The following is a 17,852-nucleotide window of genomic DNA, read 5'->3' as shown; positions in this document are numbered from 1 at the left end:
GAATTACAAACATTGGTCTAAAGTTGAACGTTGTTATTAAGCACTTTATCTTACCATTGCGTGTTGTTTTACCACACAGAGAAGAGGTTCTCAGCCCTTATTGTATCGTTTACCACTTGGGTATTTTTAAAGATAAAATGTGCCACTACGACGACCAAGAAAAGAAACAAATCCAGCAAATTCCAAGTGTTTTTTGGGGGGTGGGCAAAAAAATATAATGTAGATAAGGGGCAAATTCACCCTCGGTTGAGATTCTCTAATATAGGCTTATGTCATGCACTTGGCAGCAGTTGAGGTGTAGTGGGTCTGCTATAAAGTTTAGCTTGCAAAAATATCAAACATTGTGTGTTTTTCCCAATAAATAAAAGAACAAAAAGCCATCAGAATTTTTTCGCACAAAAAATAAAAATATGTTGCATCTATTCTCGTCGCTTCACAGAAACCCCACAGTAAAGCGACGTTTCAAAATCCATTCAATGGTCAAAATATGGCGTCAGTCATCATTGTCACACAACCTGCGGTGACAATTGATCGGATGTCACGTGGTTGGCTTTGGAGATCTCCGAAACCACGTCATTTCCGGAAAGGGATAAATCTAAGAAAAATCGAAAAAGGAGGTTAACTACCCATTCTCCAGTGTATAAACAAAATTATCTGTCACACGTCACACAACGTTTCTATCCATTATTGCAGTATCCGGAAATAGGTGTCACAAAGGTTAATCGTGGCATAGATGCTCTTTTGTCATTCAGCTATTCATTCCCATGCACCTCGAGTGCACAATCAAAATACGACAGATTGCATAACGTATCAACTGTTTCATGTCGACAGCAATGTCATTGAATTCAATTTACCTCCTGTTTGGCACCAATGCGTATTTTGGGGATTGTATGAGGAATTATTGCTTTGCCTGGATAGCGGTATTGAGCATTAAGCCAAGCATGTAAGTGTGGATATAATTCGTCACGCCTAATAATTCAAAGCCTGATTACAGTTCGACTATTAGAAAGTGCGGGTCAATAAATTTTCCACTATGTAGCAGAGCATACTTTGAAACTTTAATGTAAAGACTACATGATGTTATTCTTGGCCCAAGTTTGCTCCATGTTTTTGCAATTAATGAAAAATCGTGTTTTTGTTAAAGACAGAATTTTACTCATTGGATACTTATAAACGACAAAAATAGAAAGGTTGGAGTGATACTAAATGTCCACAAGATAAATTCAACAGAATTTACAAACCTCTACTTAGGCTCTGAAAAACTAGGCGAGGGGATTACAATCGACTTTTACTGATGAAACCTAACATGCAGGCGTTTTTTGAAATTGCTTACAGGTGCTTTCGAAATTGCGGTAATGAGACCGCTCGAACGTAATTACTGCTACCGTTGTAATTGCGTCCCGATAGGATGGACTTACAGGTATCAAATCACAATAATGAATAAATGAGTGGTATAGGTCTGAGTATTCGTTCATTCGCAACAAAACTATTATTGCTACTTTATGAAGAGATACATTTCAGTTGATAATGTTTACGTATAAGAGCCATTGATTTTTCCTCCGATTCAAACTTAGCGAATAACACCAATCAGTCGATTTGCGTACGCAGAAATTAGCCTACAAATCTTAATGATGTGAGCAACAACGCATCAGGCTAAGCGGAATGGGGTGCATAAGATTTCCCTGTACGGTTTTATTGTTTTCAGCCTTGATTGATAGCAGTTCATTTGACTAAACGTGACCTGATGACCAGTATGCTTCACAATAGGTTAAATCCAACCAAGCTTTTAAAGTACATGAGGCAAAATCGTAGAGTGGTTTTAGTGCTATGGTTGACTTCAATGGGTAGTAAAGTTGGTAATGAGATTAAAGCTAAGCATATTGGTAAGTGTGGTATAATTCTTTATATCCCACGTTAGATTAACAGTAAAACCACAACACAGTTGCATTAGAGCACAACACATGCTGTATTGTACCCTTGTAACTAAAACGCCTTAGTGTTTTGACGTGACGGCGTCGTGGTATTTTAATTGGGCCTAAACTAAAGTGACCCGTGTTTCTACATACAAAGGAAGTCGTCTGAAACATTATTGTGGTTAGCTGAACTATTAAACACATTCATGTGACAAGTGTGCCCTCATAAGATTTCGGTTCACGTACGATTTGACCCTGTGTTCGTGACAATGATGCAGAGGTTTTCACATGCCAAAGAAAGCCATCTGAAACTGCAATACAATGCTATAGCCTTTTGACTCATGTGGTTTCAAATTATCACCGTTTCAGTTTACCTACTTGTTTCGTTTCACACAACAGCGTAAACCTTTGACAATAAACTGACAGGAAGATGTCAATACAACGGGTTGTTACCGAAAGTGTCAAGCGAAAGTGGCACGAAAGTTAAACACGATGACCCAAAGGTTAACTACATGCCAATCAAATACGGACCTTGGCAAAAACTCTGCCGTGGACGAGCGCGAGAGGAACAGGTCCGAAGTGTCTCGAGTCACGTGAGGAGGATTTGTTGTCTCCTTCCAACCAGACGTGGCCACGTGGCACAATACCTCCGAAATACTTTCCACCACTGAAAGAAAATGTAAAGCTTTTGCGCCTAGTTATGTATGAAAAGTTTACATGTAGATATTTGTGTATTACATGTAGATATAGTTTTATTGATTGACAATTAGAAATTCGACTTTTTGCTTGTATACCTAACGTTTTTCGGACGAGAACATTGTAGAGTTGTAGGCCAGGTCAGCCTTTCAGGTCCCGGGCTTAAGTTTCAAAAAACAGGCTTGATACGGGCCTGACTTCTCACTCGGTCACATTTGTTTTGTAATATTAACTTTGTAAAAGTAACTGTAGGGCACAATTCCTACTTTATTTTTGAAAGCCTGATTTCTGGTTTTACTTTTAAATACAGGCTCCATTCTCGGGCCCGCATACAACTCTGCGCCAGTGTAAGTAAAGTAGAAAACTTTTATTATTGTGACATGTTATTCTTATATTATTATTACCGACTAAGAATTAAAAAAATCCAAAACCTTCAAAACACGTCCAAAAAGCACTAAAAAATTTCTAAACCTACTGTCAATTCATATGCCACATTATCACTGGAATAGACCGTTTTAAATATTGTTGGTCTTGACCTGTGACTATGCGAGATACTGAAAAAAAGTTGTAGCAAAAATAACAGTGTAATGACATACCGGTGTTGGTGTTTGGGTAACATGATGTTTGTTTAGTTGCAGCACGAGATGAGTGATTTTACCCAGTAAGAACCTTGTATTTTGCTTGGTTTATATGTGTGCTATAAGTTTTCAAGTGAGGTCAGCAAGGTCAGATCAAGTAACCAGAAGTTTACACCCAAAAGCCCCCAAAATCGTATTGTGTAACTGTAAGCTGGCTGCACAATTTCAGCTACACTCGACTTTGTTCACACCAGGCTTTTGTGTCCATTACTCGCCCAATGCTTTTCAAACGAAGTTCTTCAGTCGGTCGGTTTGGGAATTCATCACTTTGTGTACACAAGTGGCGATAAAATCAATCAGTACGATAACTAGGGTCGTAACTTTCGCGAAACAACTTACCTGGTATTGTTAATCGGGTTCTTGCTGTTATTTATTTGTTCTCCTTCAAGGCCCATAATTCGTTTGCAAATTTGCGTGGTCGGTTCATCTGGTTGCAGCGCAATTACTATGTCTCCCCTACAAAAAGCAACACAGTCGTTTTAGGTGATCTGCCTTGTTTAATTGGGCCAAGTATATACATACGTAGAGCGGGGATAATAATCACGAGCCTTGCAAGATTTATATTTAGCAGTCATGTCCGTATCGAGCACGAACACAGGATACAAAGACAGACACAACTAGTCAAAAATAACCTGCCTTGCCTGAATTATTAATTCATGTTTACATGGCCTATCAATCAATTCATTCGCACAAGTCAATAAGCGATAAAATTTGAAAAATCTTGCCTCGTGTTTGCAGACAAACTTCACCAGGTCTACTCATGTTGGACAATGAGCTTAAAATATGAAGAAGTCATAAAACATTAACCATTATCAATAAGAGAGGGTGCTGATCAACGCTCTGGCCCATAGAGCCTCTTGGGACCACAAAATAGTAGAAACCATCTTCACACAAAGGTCTGCCATCGACCCGATCGTTGACTGCCCTAATGAGCAGTTAAAAGGTAAAAGCGACTGCAAATATTTTCCATTTAGCGAAGTACCGAAAAGCACATTTAAGGTTTAAAATTATTTCCATGCGTTTCCGGACTGAGTTCCTTTTATGTTTTATTCATACTTCTCATTTGGTTCTGACAGCTTAAGCCATCATTGCACGTATTTAAAGATACGCCGCAATCAAGACTTTGCGCTTTGTTGTGCTGACGTCGCGCCCCCAGCGTCAGCGTTTCCGGAAATTTTGCGCAAGTTTGCTGAGCAATTAACATAAATATGTTAAATTCACACGATCATGCGACGAAAAGGGTCACGGTTTGTTTAGACGTGTGTGTTGGAAATGCGTCTTTGGGGAAACTTATTCTGTATCGAAAGTACAATCAAGTATATGTTAGCATTCGTTGCAACATCTACCTAACCGGTTTGAAGTTATACAACGCCAAACCGGTAAATAAATTACAATGTCCACAGGCGATTGTCTCATCTAAAGATTGAAATTGCCAGGGGGAAATTTTACCGTTGAAAGTTCTGGTAGGAAGTCACTTTTTCGCACAACCCTATTTCGTTCTCGTGCACCGTCGGTTCCATAGAAGGCCCAATAAAGTATAACAAGCCGCCAACACTGTCCATGACTGTGAAAATGACAGTGCCGTAGCAAACTCCACGAATTGCTGAAAGTGCGAGAGGTTTCCACCAGTGCACCATCTGCAAATACAAGACTAGGGTTACAAATTGGCAGATGCATAATTCATTTAAAAATAACACCAACTCACCATTAAGGCTCCCAAAATCCCACCGACTTAATCTTTTCGTTCTGATTGCTTGGCAACAGCTGCAGGCTGTTTCAGCCTATTGTTCGCATTTCCTACATTCCTTAAAAAGTTCAAAAATATGCATTGGAACATCTCTGACATAAATTAAATGTGCATGTGCTGCACCAGTCACAAAGGCAATGTGGACCAATGAAAAAATAAGCTTTTTATATTATTTAAATAGGAATCCAAAAAATAATAAAATTATTAAATTGAATGTGCAGACTTTGGTCAAAAAAATAATGATTCAATATTTTGATACAAAGGTGTTCAGAAGTACACCAGGCCAATAGCTATAGGTCTGTTAATCTATACCACATAATTGCCACTAACATGTGCATAAAATAAAATAAATGGTAATAGAGTACATATGCATATGAGGCAAAAGCATTACTGTACAAATTTCGAACATACATATGATAATGTTAAATCACAATGGAAATCAAGTGCAAACACACTACACATATCAAAAGGTGAACTACAATACAAACTATGAAACAAGGTTATCACTGGAATTACAGTGAGTTATGTACCAAAGCTGGGTACCCACAGACAAACATTGTTTAAGCTAATGATAACAAAGAGGATGAACATGGGATGACTTGCCTGAATGAATAACAAACAAGATTCATACACTGCTGACAATTTCCTGAATATATACATGCTAATACTATACATGCTTCTTATAAATAAAGCCTGCACACTGTACATGCATTTTGTTACCCAACAGGCTAAATGCCCAAAAATACAAAAAGATCCAAAAAGGGCACAATGGAATATGTCACACAGTACTTTAAGCACCAGGAAGGTTACAAACCCGTCTATTGCTCACAGTTCTGTTGTATTACTCAAAGTTTTGCCACCATTTAGCTTCTGTGAAATGAAGCCAAGTTTTTGTACCATTTTGTACTGGTCAGGTACTTCCATTAGAATCTGCAGAGCCAGAGCAGCTTCCGCATTCTTTCCATGGCTCTCTTTTACAATGTCTGCATATTCCACAAACTGAAAATTGTCAAAGTGTCGTTGTGGAAGCCAGTCATCAAATTGGTGCAAAATTGACCAAGGTCCATCACCAACACCAACCACAACAATACTAAGAGGATAAAATGATGCAGCCACAATGGCTTTTGCTGTGGGTTCTTCATTTACAAACTGGCCATCTGCTATTATCACCAATAAATGAAACTGTTTTGTCTTTTCTACAATGTCTATTGCTTTGTAGATCACAGGTGCATAGCTGGTCGGACCTCCTAACACCACCCGGGATGCACATTCCCGGTATGATGTTAACACTTCGTGAAAATCAACACAAGGTTCATGGTTTTTCTGAAGTGGAAATGTTGATTGGTCCTTTGTAATTGAATCACCAAATCCATATGCATGTATTCCCATGGTCTTTTTCTGTTCATTTCCATTGTAGTGAAATTGACTTATGGTAACAAAGTCTTTCAAGGTGTGTCCTAAAACTGTGATGATATGTTGGTAAGGGTTATGCAACACTTTGGAAGTTACATTATGCAAGGAAAATCCCCGATTTGATGTTCTACCCTGCCATTCGTTGCTTGCTGTAAAATCAATGCCCAAAATAAGTTGGCACTTTTCTAGCCCTGCTTCTCTCATTGCATTAGTGATGTCATCAAAAGACTGAAATCTATCAACGAATGCACGAAAAACAAATGGATCTGGGTTTCCATTTCCCCATTCAAGATAATTGTTGTTAGCAGGGTCTATTAGGGTTTTAATAAATGCTTTGAAGATTGAACTCAACTGAGGTCTTTTATTCCGTATTGAAGATTGATGGTTATCACTTGCCTCCTTTAATTCATCCTTGTTTCCCTTGGAATTATAGGTCACATAGAGATAGAAAAGACAGGCTGAACCAAATAAAAACAGGAGCAAGGACATGCCAAACAAATTATTCTCACATTCCCTAACATAGACCTACAAGACACAAATAATTTATCTAACTTACACCACACCACAGTTAAATGCTACTCGTTACATCTTGCGCTGTTACAAAACATTTATGACAGACCTAAACAAAAATCTTCCCAATCACACGTGAAACCGCATGTAATTTAAAGGTAATTAGGTCATCATACAAAACAATGATTGGCAATTGGCATTTATGTTCATAATTCCGTTCTGCCCTCCGATATGTCCGACCTACGTGTACAACGACAAGGGTTGTTATAACGAATAAACTTTCCAACCCAAATGCACTCGCTCCTGAAAAAACAACACTGCGCCAACGCTTCCGAACCAGGACTCGTGGACCGACCTGACGTTCGTTTTTTCCACAACACGTTGCTTTTTAACGTTTTTCACGTGACCATGTTGTTTACATTTTTGCAGATGCGCTTGAACGCTTTATTTTTTAAAATTTAATATTTTAATACCAAACGTTAAATGTTAAAGTTTATTGTAAATGAAAATGTGAATTGTTAGAATCAATCAGACTTTGAAACGTGATGTCTACAACTGTTTACAGTTTGACAAAAAAACGTAGCATACTAATTTTTACGACGTTAGGGCCACAACATTTATCAATAATTGCAAAAAAACTTCCGTTTTGGGTTTTGAACAGAATTCTAACGTTGCGTTCAGACTATTTTGCACAACAAAACTTTCAAAAAATATTTGTTTTTGTGACGTCGCAAGCACAGCAGGGGAAACAGGTCAACCGTATGATTAGCAAAGTTGACTGCGCGGATTGCAACTTAAAAAAGTAGAAATGCAAAGTTGAAAATGTTCTAAATGACGTGAATTGCGAGACATGGTTTTGTTGTTACGGTTATTTATATACATGTATACGGTATTTTAGATTTTGTTGAAACTGAACTGTATGCTTTGGTGAAACAATTTGACTTAATTTGTCGCCATTGAGTTTTGATTTTGACCACAAATTAAACCTATTTTTCGTATACGATACAACATACCTTTTGAAAGACATTTAACACATAGTTGGAACTGAAGTTAACAACATGAGTCTGACATTAGAATTTGAGAACATAAAATTGTTTTTGTTGCCTTCGAGCTTTGATGATGTAACATAAAGTTTTATGCAAAACTTTTACATTGCTATTGGTTCATATATGAACCATAGAAAGTGTGCTTAAGAGGTTACTGGTTATGTTGTCTTTATACTGATGTTGCCGAATATTGGATTGTTGCCTATGCCACTTTCATCATGTTGTGCAAAACATTTTTTTGAAGTTAGCTAACAGTCCTAACACCTTGCTATGACACATATAAATTATTATTGTGTTGATACATAAGTTTCAATTTTGCATATGGTTGGTTCTATATAGCCAGACCTTTTTAATAGCCAAAATCTATGATGACTTGTAAAGCATAACCTGTTCAACAATTACAGTATACCTGCCAGGTCATTAGGAGGTATTATCTGTATGTATTAGATGGAAACAGCCTATGATAGAAAGGTCCTGCTTCTAAATGCAATGAAGTATACTGAAAACAGCCTGTGATGAAATTTATCAAAACAGCCTTTATTTTTAGATGTAGCTCTAATGTTAAAACAACTTTTTGACTTGTGATCTGTATCATAGTTAGACCATGGCTTCCACACCGCCTCAAACTGAAAAGCCATTCCATTACACATATCTGAAGGAGTTCAGAGTTAATCAATGTCCTTTATTTTTGCAACACAAATGCACTCAGCATCGTCCCTTTACCTGTTTTCATTGGCACTTTTCAAATCAGCGCAGAAGGCGGCCAGTTCGAAGGCGAGATGGAACTTTTAACTACAGTGCAGATGTTTATTGCAGTAAATATGATGAAACCACTGGTATATGTCCAGATGGAGATGATTGCACATATATTCACAGGTTTGCCATAAACATTACTGTTGCATAGCAAATAAACCATCTGGCAGGTCTATATTCTTATCCGAACTGTAGAGGTTGCTCATTCAAACCTTTAGGATTTGACTAAAGCTCGGTTACAATCATCAGTTAAAAAAATACCCAATCAATTAACAGTCTATTTAGTGTGTTGTACACACCAAAAGCAATCGATAAATGAGTGAGTTTTTGTTAAATAACCTAAAATTTAAAAAAACGTTATTTGCTTGCTTATGAAAAGAGTCAAATTTAATAATAAGTTAACATAGGAGAAAGAGCCAAAATCAATAAGGGGTCAACTTAATAGGCAACTTTTGCTGTTATGGGTTTTTGACATAAAGTAAACTGTTTTGCATTAAAAAGAAACTTATTTATTTAATTGATGTCGCTATTTTGTCAGATGTGAGTAGTTGTTTCAAGACTGTTGTACCCAAACAACTTTTTCAACATACGACTTTTTTAGAAACACTGGTGACACAGAAAGAAGATATCATTTGCGTTATTATAAAACTGGAACTTGTATCCATGAAACAGATTCCAGAGGAAATTGTGTGAAAAATGGGCCTCACTGTGCTTTTGCACATGGTGCTAATGATTTGCGCCCCCCTGTGTATGACATAAGAGAACAACAGTGCAATGACCAAGTGCAACAAAATCAATCAAGTCCTGTGGCTGAGCTGCCCACCATGCAGGAAAGCATAAATCTGTCAGAGAAAATTGTTAATGATGATCCAAAGTGGCAAGATGCGAATTATGTTCTAGCCAACTATAAAACAGAGCTGTGCAAGAGGCCACCTCGCTTGTGCCGGCAAGGTTATGCATGTCCTCAATATCACAATGCTAAAGATAGACGTCGGAATCCAAAAAAGTACAAATACAGGTACAAGTATGAATGATTCCATCAAAATGTTATATTCTTTTTCCAAACTGGCATAGTGGTTACTGAAATGGCTTTGCCCTCCCAGTGTTATGGGTTCCAACTCTGGTTTTGTCAAAAATTTTATGGTTATAATATTGTTTTAGATCCAGCCCCTGTCCGATTGTGAAACAAGGTGATGACTGGAAAGATCCATCCTGTTGTGAGAAGGGTGACAGTTGCCAGTTTTGCCACACACGCACTGAGCAGCAATTTCACCCGGAGATATACAAGAGCACAAAATGCCATGATATGACCCAGACTGGTTACTGCCCTCGTGGCCCATTCTGTGCATTTGCCCATGTAGAACAGGAAATTCGGATCATTGAGGACCCAAGTGGCCCTATACCTAATCAAATTACAATGGAAAGTAGTGTTGGCAGTTTGACGGATCCTCGTGAACAGAGAAGTGCATACAGTTCATTAATGGGTGCCTACGAATCGGTGTCAATGCATGATACCCCATCTGGAAATCATATGTGGAGCGAATTTGCACGTAATTTTGGCGGAGATAACAGCGAGTATAGTAGGAGCATGCCAAATCAGTCCATGTTAACCGAGTACAATATGAGTCGCAGCTTTCCTAAGTGTCCGTCTCCCATCTCAAAACAGCGCACCACTTCTCTCAGCAACGGTAAAGGCGACAACTACTCGAAGGCACCGGGATCAGAACGTATTAGTGGTGAGAGTCCGTTTCTGAACAGCTACAGCACCACTTCGGCTTGGCCCATACCTTCAGATGGACAATCTCAAGGGGTTCTGTCCAGAAAACGCAACTCACTTAACAGCGATGCAGTCCCGTTTTATCCGCCTGATGAGACCGTGGACTCGGTTGTGGGCAACGCATTGGATGATCTAGATCTAGATGACAACAAGCGCGATAAGAACGGGAAAACTGAGCCGAAAATGAATACAGAGGGTATTTGGGCACAGCAGCAGTTTCCTATGTCGGATCCAGTTAGTATTCCACAGGATGCTTTGCGAGCTAATATGCAACGTAACCCGATGTCCTCCATTTCGCCAACTTCACTATCTAATGCGCTTGGAGCCGAGGCGCCGCATCCTAGCTTGGCATCGTCCGTTCCATTTCCGGTGGGGCAGTTTCCAATCAGCGTTGGAACTCCTGGCAGTTTACCAGGTTCTATTATGAGCACCTCCTTGGGAAACATGATGACTGGAGGGGGCGACTTTGAGCGCATGCAGCAGAAGTGCAAACAGTGGGAAGACTCGTGGAATCAGGCGAAAATAGCTTGCGACGCTTGGAAAAGGGAAGCTACCGAGGCTAATGAGCGGGCACGATTGTCAGAGGACCGCAGAAATATGGCTATGGAAAGGTGTAGGTTCCTAGAACAGCAACTGAATACGGTGATGGAGCGCAAGGAGGGCGGACCACAAGTTTGTCCATTATTGCATCAGACGTACGGCCGAGAAGAGTTGAGTAAATTTTCGCTTGCGCAACTGCAGGAGTTGCAGGAAAAGTATAAGATTGATTTGGATTTTGTCGGAAAACTGATATGGGATTTGTTTGTACAATCCCAAGGTAATTGAACTTCAACAAAGTTTTGATTTAACATACAAACGTTATGATTAATACACGAACAGGCTTATTGTGATAACACGTCATATACCACGTGAACTTTTAATTGCGTTTTTTGATTATTAGTTGTTTTATTGAGCGTTATGTACATAAGTCACCGGGATGCCTTAACAACTACGCCCTTTGGGTGCGTTACTCACTTTTATTAAAAGTTTTTGATAGGGTATGTTTCAAGAATTTGTCTAAAACGGCTTTTTTTCTGTCTTGAACGGTGGCCAATTTTATATTTTTGTCCTATTGTTCTGTACATTGGTTTGGGTAATGAAGACTAACATATCTGTGAGTTAGGTAGGTGGCTAACTACAACAATAGTGTACATAAATACCAATGTCGCAAAACAACAACCGTTCTTCATTGTAAGTTTCACCGGTTTTACGTTTTATGCCACGATATTTTTTATCGGCAGCTACGAGCTACGAAAGCGAATTATTTTTTTACCACTCTTACTATGTCATAAAGCTTTGACGTTTTACTCTGTTAGCGCAAATGCGACCTTGCATTTAAATGCACCCCTAAACCAATGCAGCGCAGGCTGTAAAGAGCTGCAATCACCAGCACTACTGTTTTACTCAGGAACTGCGTTAGAATTCTTCGTAAAATGAATTCTGTATTGTCTTGCCTGCCCTCAATTTAATACGGGTCAGGCAAGTTTGTTGTGCAAAATATTAATGAATTGCAAATGTGAAACCAAACTTCAAATGAATTCTATGCTTTCATAATCATCAGATCTGGTGGGTAGAAAAACGTTTGTATCATGTGCTGTCGTTGGTCGTAATGTGCCTAAATCGAAAGATGAAATATATGACAAACTTGTACGTGTGGTCTTGTGCTTTCTGCTTTAGATCGTCTCGCTTTGTCGGTGCACAAGAGCAGCTTAACCTAAAGCTTAGTTGAAGTGTTGGCTGTGATTGCACCACTTTTGGCGTAGACATTGTTCCTAGGCGTTTGTTAAAGTTATAGCAATGACTGCGAAATGTAGTTGATTTACTTTTTTGACTCGATTAGCATATGTGTATGAGAAAACACACCAGTGGGCGCTAAAGCGTGGGTAAAAGTGAGGAATACAATTTTCGGCTTTATCAAAGTTCGGTCTTCAGTTTGATTCCTCAAAAACTATTTATCCAACTTACATCCAAATGATTTGTTGTTGATTTACAGAACCAACACAGCACTTTGTTTGCACTCTTGAAGTACTTGATGTGAATTGTTTGTTTTTTTAATATCGTAGCCTAAATTAGGAAAAAAATGCCATTAAGATTAGCTGGGTTAAGAGGTCCAATTGCGTCATACATAAATCAAGATAAGCTGCATCACGACAACTGAACTAACATGTAATGTAGAATAGTTTGCCTTCAATTCAAAAGGCTTTATGTTTGGAAACAGAGAATGTGCAGAGAAAACATTTCAAAATGTGTTTAGTCCCGAATACATTAAACATACAATATCAGTAGCGAAACATTCAAGTTGACGTGATAGCAATTGCATCCAATAGAAATCAAAGCAGGATCAATCGTTATATGGCTTTCATGTACTGAGCGTGCACGATCGACAGAAAATGCTGCTGTAAGTCAAGTTAAAGATATTTTATTGCACTCAGAAGTTGTTCTTTAAAATTACCACATACCGTATGGGTTGTGAATATGTCATTATCATTATCAAAATTTATCAAACAAAATGTGTGATATTTTGGTGCTCATTCAGAAAATGTCTCCTAAAATGCCAGATATTGACCCCGTCGTGTTTTGTTTAATCGTTGCGCAATGACGACCACCTGTTAGGTAAGGGATGAACCATGCAGATGCGCAGGCTATGCAGCATATAATTTTGAAGATAATTTTGTGAACAACCGCAAAAACCTCCAACCCGTGCCGCAGTAAGTGGTAAATCAACAATGACTAAGGCAGGGTCTGGCACGAGGGAAAGCCTTATGTTGCATTAAAATTTCAAAACTGTTCATTAAAACGTGTAAGAATGTAACCAATTTTTCTCGTTTTTGTTTCCCTAATCGTATGTGCAGTTAATCGCCAAATTCTGCCTGACAGGTGCAAGTAACTAGTTTTAAATGATTGATTCAAATTGTATTATACCACATAAACTTCAAAGCTATTAAGTTGCTTGAACGCTACCCAATATATCTTCTGTGTAAAATGTACCAAATTAAAAGTAATTACCAAAGAAAAAGTTCAAGGTAACATCCCACAGCCGACAGAATTTCTTTGACGCATTAAAAAGACCACAAGATTCTGTTGTACTTTGCCCAAGATTATACTTGATTAATAATTGATGTACAAAAGATATATGGCGTTGACACCCGCCCTAATGGATCGTTGCTTCCGATTTATCGCAGAACAGATCCTCGAAATCTGGTAAAAAATGTCCGTCCGTTTCCAGTTAGGTCTAAAAACACTGGTCGATATGATTGCGAAAGAGCTCCTTTGTCTGCAAACGCCACGATGGATGGTGTAATCCAATGAATACACATGTTACGCTAAACGTAAAATTGAGAAGAGAATTTAGCTTGGACTTCTGCTAGGCCTGAAAGTTGGTTTAAGTGTTTTGTAATGTTGTTAAAAAAACGGAAACAGATATACAACGCGACTTGATATTGACTTTTTATTGTCCTATGCGGATCAATGTGGTCGCATGACCCGTCAACAGTGCGTTTGAATCAACATTTATGTCCGTCTTGCTTCCAGCGGTAGGGAATGTTCGGGACAAATGGCGACCTGCTTTGACCCGATGCTTCATGTCGATCATTACACGAAACATGTGATCGTCGATAGTCAGCCTTAAGCACCATTTGAAGGCACGTGGTCGGTGATTTCCTTCTCTTGGGATTGCTAGCTACATGCCACGGCGATAAGTGACATAACTGATGATCGAAATGCGGACTCAGCCGCCAGGTGACCCGAAGTTTTGTTGTCCTGCTTAATGCTCCACTTCACCCACGCAAAGTTTTTTTATTTTTATTATTTTTACCGCTGCATTTTTTTGGTGTTGCGTTCTACGCAGTGCGATGCGTGAGAAAGGCGTCCCTGTTGATGCTGCGCAAAAAGCCATTAGGCAGTTGAAAAGTTTACCGCAATGGCCAGTCGTTTTTGACGGCTGGCATTTAACCTAAATAGGCACTTCAGCCGACCTCTTTGACTGACGCCTCGGCTATCACAACGAAGCGACTGTTTATTATAGCGGAGAAGCAGCTAAACGGATTTTTGGTAAACCAGAGCGACGTGGTTCGTTGACACCTTAGAGTTAAAAAGTCTCGCTGCGACTCAAAACAGGCAATAAACTCATCGAGTTGGCAACCTCTCACCTATAATTGCGATTGAGAAACCGCGGAAACTATGTGGTAATGTGGTTTTTAAGTTTGTTTGCCAAATGGCAGTTCCCAACACATTCGTATAATACCAGAAGGGTTTTAATGCCCAATTTTACCGTGTCATAATACTTAAGGCCTCACGTTGAAAGTAAGATTGCAATTTTGGTTTCCAAATGCTCTTCAAATATTTTCGATATTGTCGAATTCTTTATAAAAGTGATCATATAATGCAAAAACTCGAGTGTTAGATAACAGCCATGGAAATGTGTTTGTGTGATTTTATGCCTTGATGACCCTCAAACAACCTTTGGCCGGAAGTCAATGAAGAGTTTAATCCCGCTGGCTGCTTACCATTCATATATAACACAAGAAAAATGCGAAGACAACAAATTTTGGAAGCTTAGAAGAGTCCCCAAAGGCACTCGGCCACTGCGGAGGGGCCACTTCTGTATGGACGTCGAATTGTCCGATAAACACCTGACCAAAATCGAACACAAAACCACGGGGCAACAATGACGTCATTGTTGTCAGGGACAAAGGAATTTAAAAATACAAAACATGTATTCTTTTCTTAATGTCACTCATGTTAATTGTCACCTCGCTTTGAACCGTCAGTGAAAATGCCAGTAAAATTCTCCCGCATGAACTGAGCAAGACAAAAGCGTGTAAGAAAAACAAGGTTGGTTACGTGGAAGGACGTTTAGAAATTCTTCTTTATTGGGGGCGACCTGAAAAAAAGAGCTGTCAATCAAAGTTACAAGGGTCCCGATATAAAGTGCCCGTTGACGCTTCACTCCATCATATTTCGGTGTAAAAATTACCGCGGCAACAAATCACGAGAGATAGCCAAGGTGAGTCACTGGATTTTTTCTAGGCATATATTTTTTCCATTGTTAAATATTTAAAGTTTGTGTTTTGGTATTAACTCATTTATCTGTATCTTGTTAGAAAGAAAACAATGCAGTGTACCATATTATTTGCGATTTGCTTGATTGTGTGGGAAGTTTCGGGCCGAAGTCTGGAAAATACGAATAACGTCAATCGCATCGGGAAAGTTATAACGAGGTAAGTAAGCTTTTTTAAAGACAAAAACGCGGATCAAATAATTATTGCATATTGGCGCTAAGCTCGCGCACTCGTTGAAACAGAACTTAATTGAACTAGATGACAGCAACTGTTTTTGACAAAAATTTGAGGTTTAACGTAACATTTGTTAATTTTGATTTGATAAAAAAAAATTGCCATTTGAAATTCGTTTATTCTTTTGTTTGTGACTCTCATTTATTTATTTTTAATTTTAGAGTTAAATTTTGTTTCGCTATAAAATATGCTAAAAATTTAATAATTTCTAAAATTAAAACAAAATTTCTACACCCTTGCGATTTTTTATGAAGTTGCGTACGGACAAAACAGATAATCAAAAAATCAATATATAAACCCCGGACCGTCAAGCGCGTCATTTTGTTACAGAGAACGCAGAGGAGCTTCAAACGCCGACATAGCCATTACTGAGCACAACAACCGAAAACTCCAGGGTTTGTTGCGGCAGCTCGTGCTCCATAGACTTCTCGAGAACATGACGAAACGGGCAACTACCAGCATCCCAATGTCGAAGACCAGCGCCGTTACAACGAAAGCCAGTAAGGCGTATCTGTGGTTTTTAAGTAGCGTGCCGTGGGGCAGCCGAGTACATGCAATGTCATATGCACTGCGATAATATCGAGATGATTTGATATGTTGACACACTTTACAGCTTGCACGAAAGCAAGATTATTTATGGGCCGATTGTATATACATATGCGTGCTAATTTATATGCAAATTTTGTAGTGTAACTTCATATTTTTTAAAAGCTATGAGTTTAAAAGATTTAGAGTATATGACAAAATCTAGAAATGCAACAAATCGAAGATAAACCTAAAGATTGCTGCTATGCTCTCAAACAAAACTTGGGATCTTACAATATTTATGAGATACGCTGCATAAACTAAGTTACAAAACTGACCGTGCTTTATATCTAATCAATAAATAAGTAGCGTACGGAAATTTGTTAATTATGCTGCTCTTCAATTCCGCGTCTTGTGCCTAATTTTACGAAAACTTTTTTTATCGTAGGCGCTCCCACTGATGAGGTTTATCGACTGATCGATTACAAAAGAGATCTCATGTCACGCGTTCAAGGTATAAACGTTTCTCAATGAGAAAGTTTAATAAAATAGCCGTAAAATAATTAATCAATTAAATCAGTAAGGTCTACCCTACAAATAAAATATTTTTTTTTTTTTTGGGTAATTTGTGAGTAATTTTTCAATTTGATAGAAAAAATTTTTTTTTTTATTAGCAATGTCTGGTGAATGGATAGGATTTTACTAAATACAATTGGGTCTCAAATCAATTATTTTATTCTAATTGGTATGAATAAAAATTAAAATAATAATAATTTCGTTTACGAAACAATTAAAATTAGTGTCGCTTTACAAATGAGTTTAAATTTTGTGACGCCATTTCTGTCGTACCCATTTCTCTCCGCCCGAAAAATATGATTAAAAAATATTTCAAATTTATTTCAAAATGGTGGACATGAAAAAGACCGAGAACTTATAAACTTGTTTTTTTTCATAGATCTGAAAGCCCTCGTTGGACAAGAATTGCGCACGACTATGGGGTCCCAGCCCAGAATGTTTAGCGCCAAAATGCCGTCACTTTTCAGCTCACAAGACAACCTCGACGAGACAAATACAGGAGAAAAAGCTGGTTATCAGATACAAGGAGTAGCTGACCAAATTATGGAGCCTTACGAAGACGAGTTTGATTATGTTCCAGCAAGTTATGACTTTGCGCAGTGAAACACTTACAATGACCATGAACTGTTTTTTGTTTCGATTTATATCAACGTACATTTTTGATTTTCTATTGTGTTATCCGTCTTGATATTTTTTACCGACCAAATATAGAATGCAGCTCTCATATTTTTTAGATAGTCAACAAAAACAAATTTCCACCACCAGTACAACCATATCAAATTTTTAAGAATTGTTTTTTGTTATGTGATGAAATTTTTTTTTAACCCTTTTTAACCAGACTTTCGATTTGGCAAATCTAAACCAAACATAGGGATTCCCGTTGGAAATTTGCAGTCAAACTTGAAACTGGATTTTTGTCCTAGTT

At 38.3% G+C, this 17,852-nt stretch overlaps 4 protein-coding genes across 4 annotated transcripts; 2 read left to right on the top strand and 2 right to left on the bottom strand.

Annotated features, from left to right (window-relative positions):
- Positions 1 to 332: 332 nt before the first annotated feature.
- Positions 333 to 5,063, bottom strand: LOC145212444 (mitochondrial inner membrane protease subunit 1-like). The gene is made up of 5 exons (XM_080080559.1): positions 4,953 to 5,063; positions 4,697 to 4,884; positions 3,587 to 3,703; positions 2,445 to 2,580; positions 333 to 595 (listed from the first exon to the last, which is right to left on the bottom strand). The coding sequence occupies exons 1-5, from the start codon at positions 4,953 to 4,955 to the stop codon at positions 539 to 541; spliced, it is 501 nt and encodes a 166-aa protein (XP_079936685.1). The 5' UTR covers positions 4,956 to 5,063; the 3' UTR covers positions 333 to 538.
- On the bottom strand, positions 5,050 to 7,171 carry LOC145212443 (uncharacterized). Its single transcript, XM_080080558.1, has one exon. The coding sequence runs from the start codon at positions 6,894 to 6,896 to the stop codon at positions 5,820 to 5,822; it is 1,077 nt and encodes a 358-aa protein (XP_079936684.1). The 5' UTR covers positions 6,897 to 7,171; the 3' UTR covers positions 5,050 to 5,819.
- A 1,311-nt stretch (positions 7,172 to 8,482) lies between these two features.
- Positions 8,483 to 12,182, top strand: LOC145214528 (RING finger protein unkempt homolog). Its single transcript, XM_080083076.1, has 3 exons — positions 8,483 to 8,839; positions 9,318 to 9,734; positions 9,878 to 12,182. Exons 1-3 carry the CDS (start codon positions 8,568 to 8,570, stop codon positions 11,316 to 11,318), a joined length of 2,130 nt encoding a protein of 709 aa, XP_079939202.1. The 5' UTR covers positions 8,483 to 8,567; the 3' UTR covers positions 11,319 to 12,182.
- Positions 12,183 to 15,454: 3,272 nt separating this feature from the next.
- On the top strand, positions 15,455 to 17,651 carry LOC145212734 (uncharacterized). The gene is made up of 5 exons (XM_080080968.1): positions 15,455 to 15,537; positions 15,635 to 15,751; positions 16,157 to 16,326; positions 16,800 to 16,865; positions 17,307 to 17,651. Exons 2-5 carry the CDS (start codon positions 15,645 to 15,647, stop codon positions 17,528 to 17,530), a joined length of 567 nt encoding a protein of 188 aa, XP_079937094.1. The 5' UTR covers positions 15,455 to 15,537; positions 15,635 to 15,644; the 3' UTR covers positions 17,531 to 17,651.
- The last annotated feature ends 201 nt before the right edge of the window (positions 17,652 to 17,852 follow it).

Source organism: Phallusia mammillata, chromosome 2, assembly GCF_965637545.1.
Source record: "Phallusia mammillata chromosome 2, kaPhaMamm4.hap1.1, whole genome shotgun sequence".
Classification (NCBI taxonomy): domain Eukaryota; kingdom Metazoa; phylum Chordata; class Ascidiacea; order Phlebobranchia; family Ascidiidae; genus Phallusia; species Phallusia mammillata.
The sequence above is the reverse complement of the archived record's forward strand: the minus strand, read 5'-3'. Positions and strand labels throughout refer to the sequence as shown.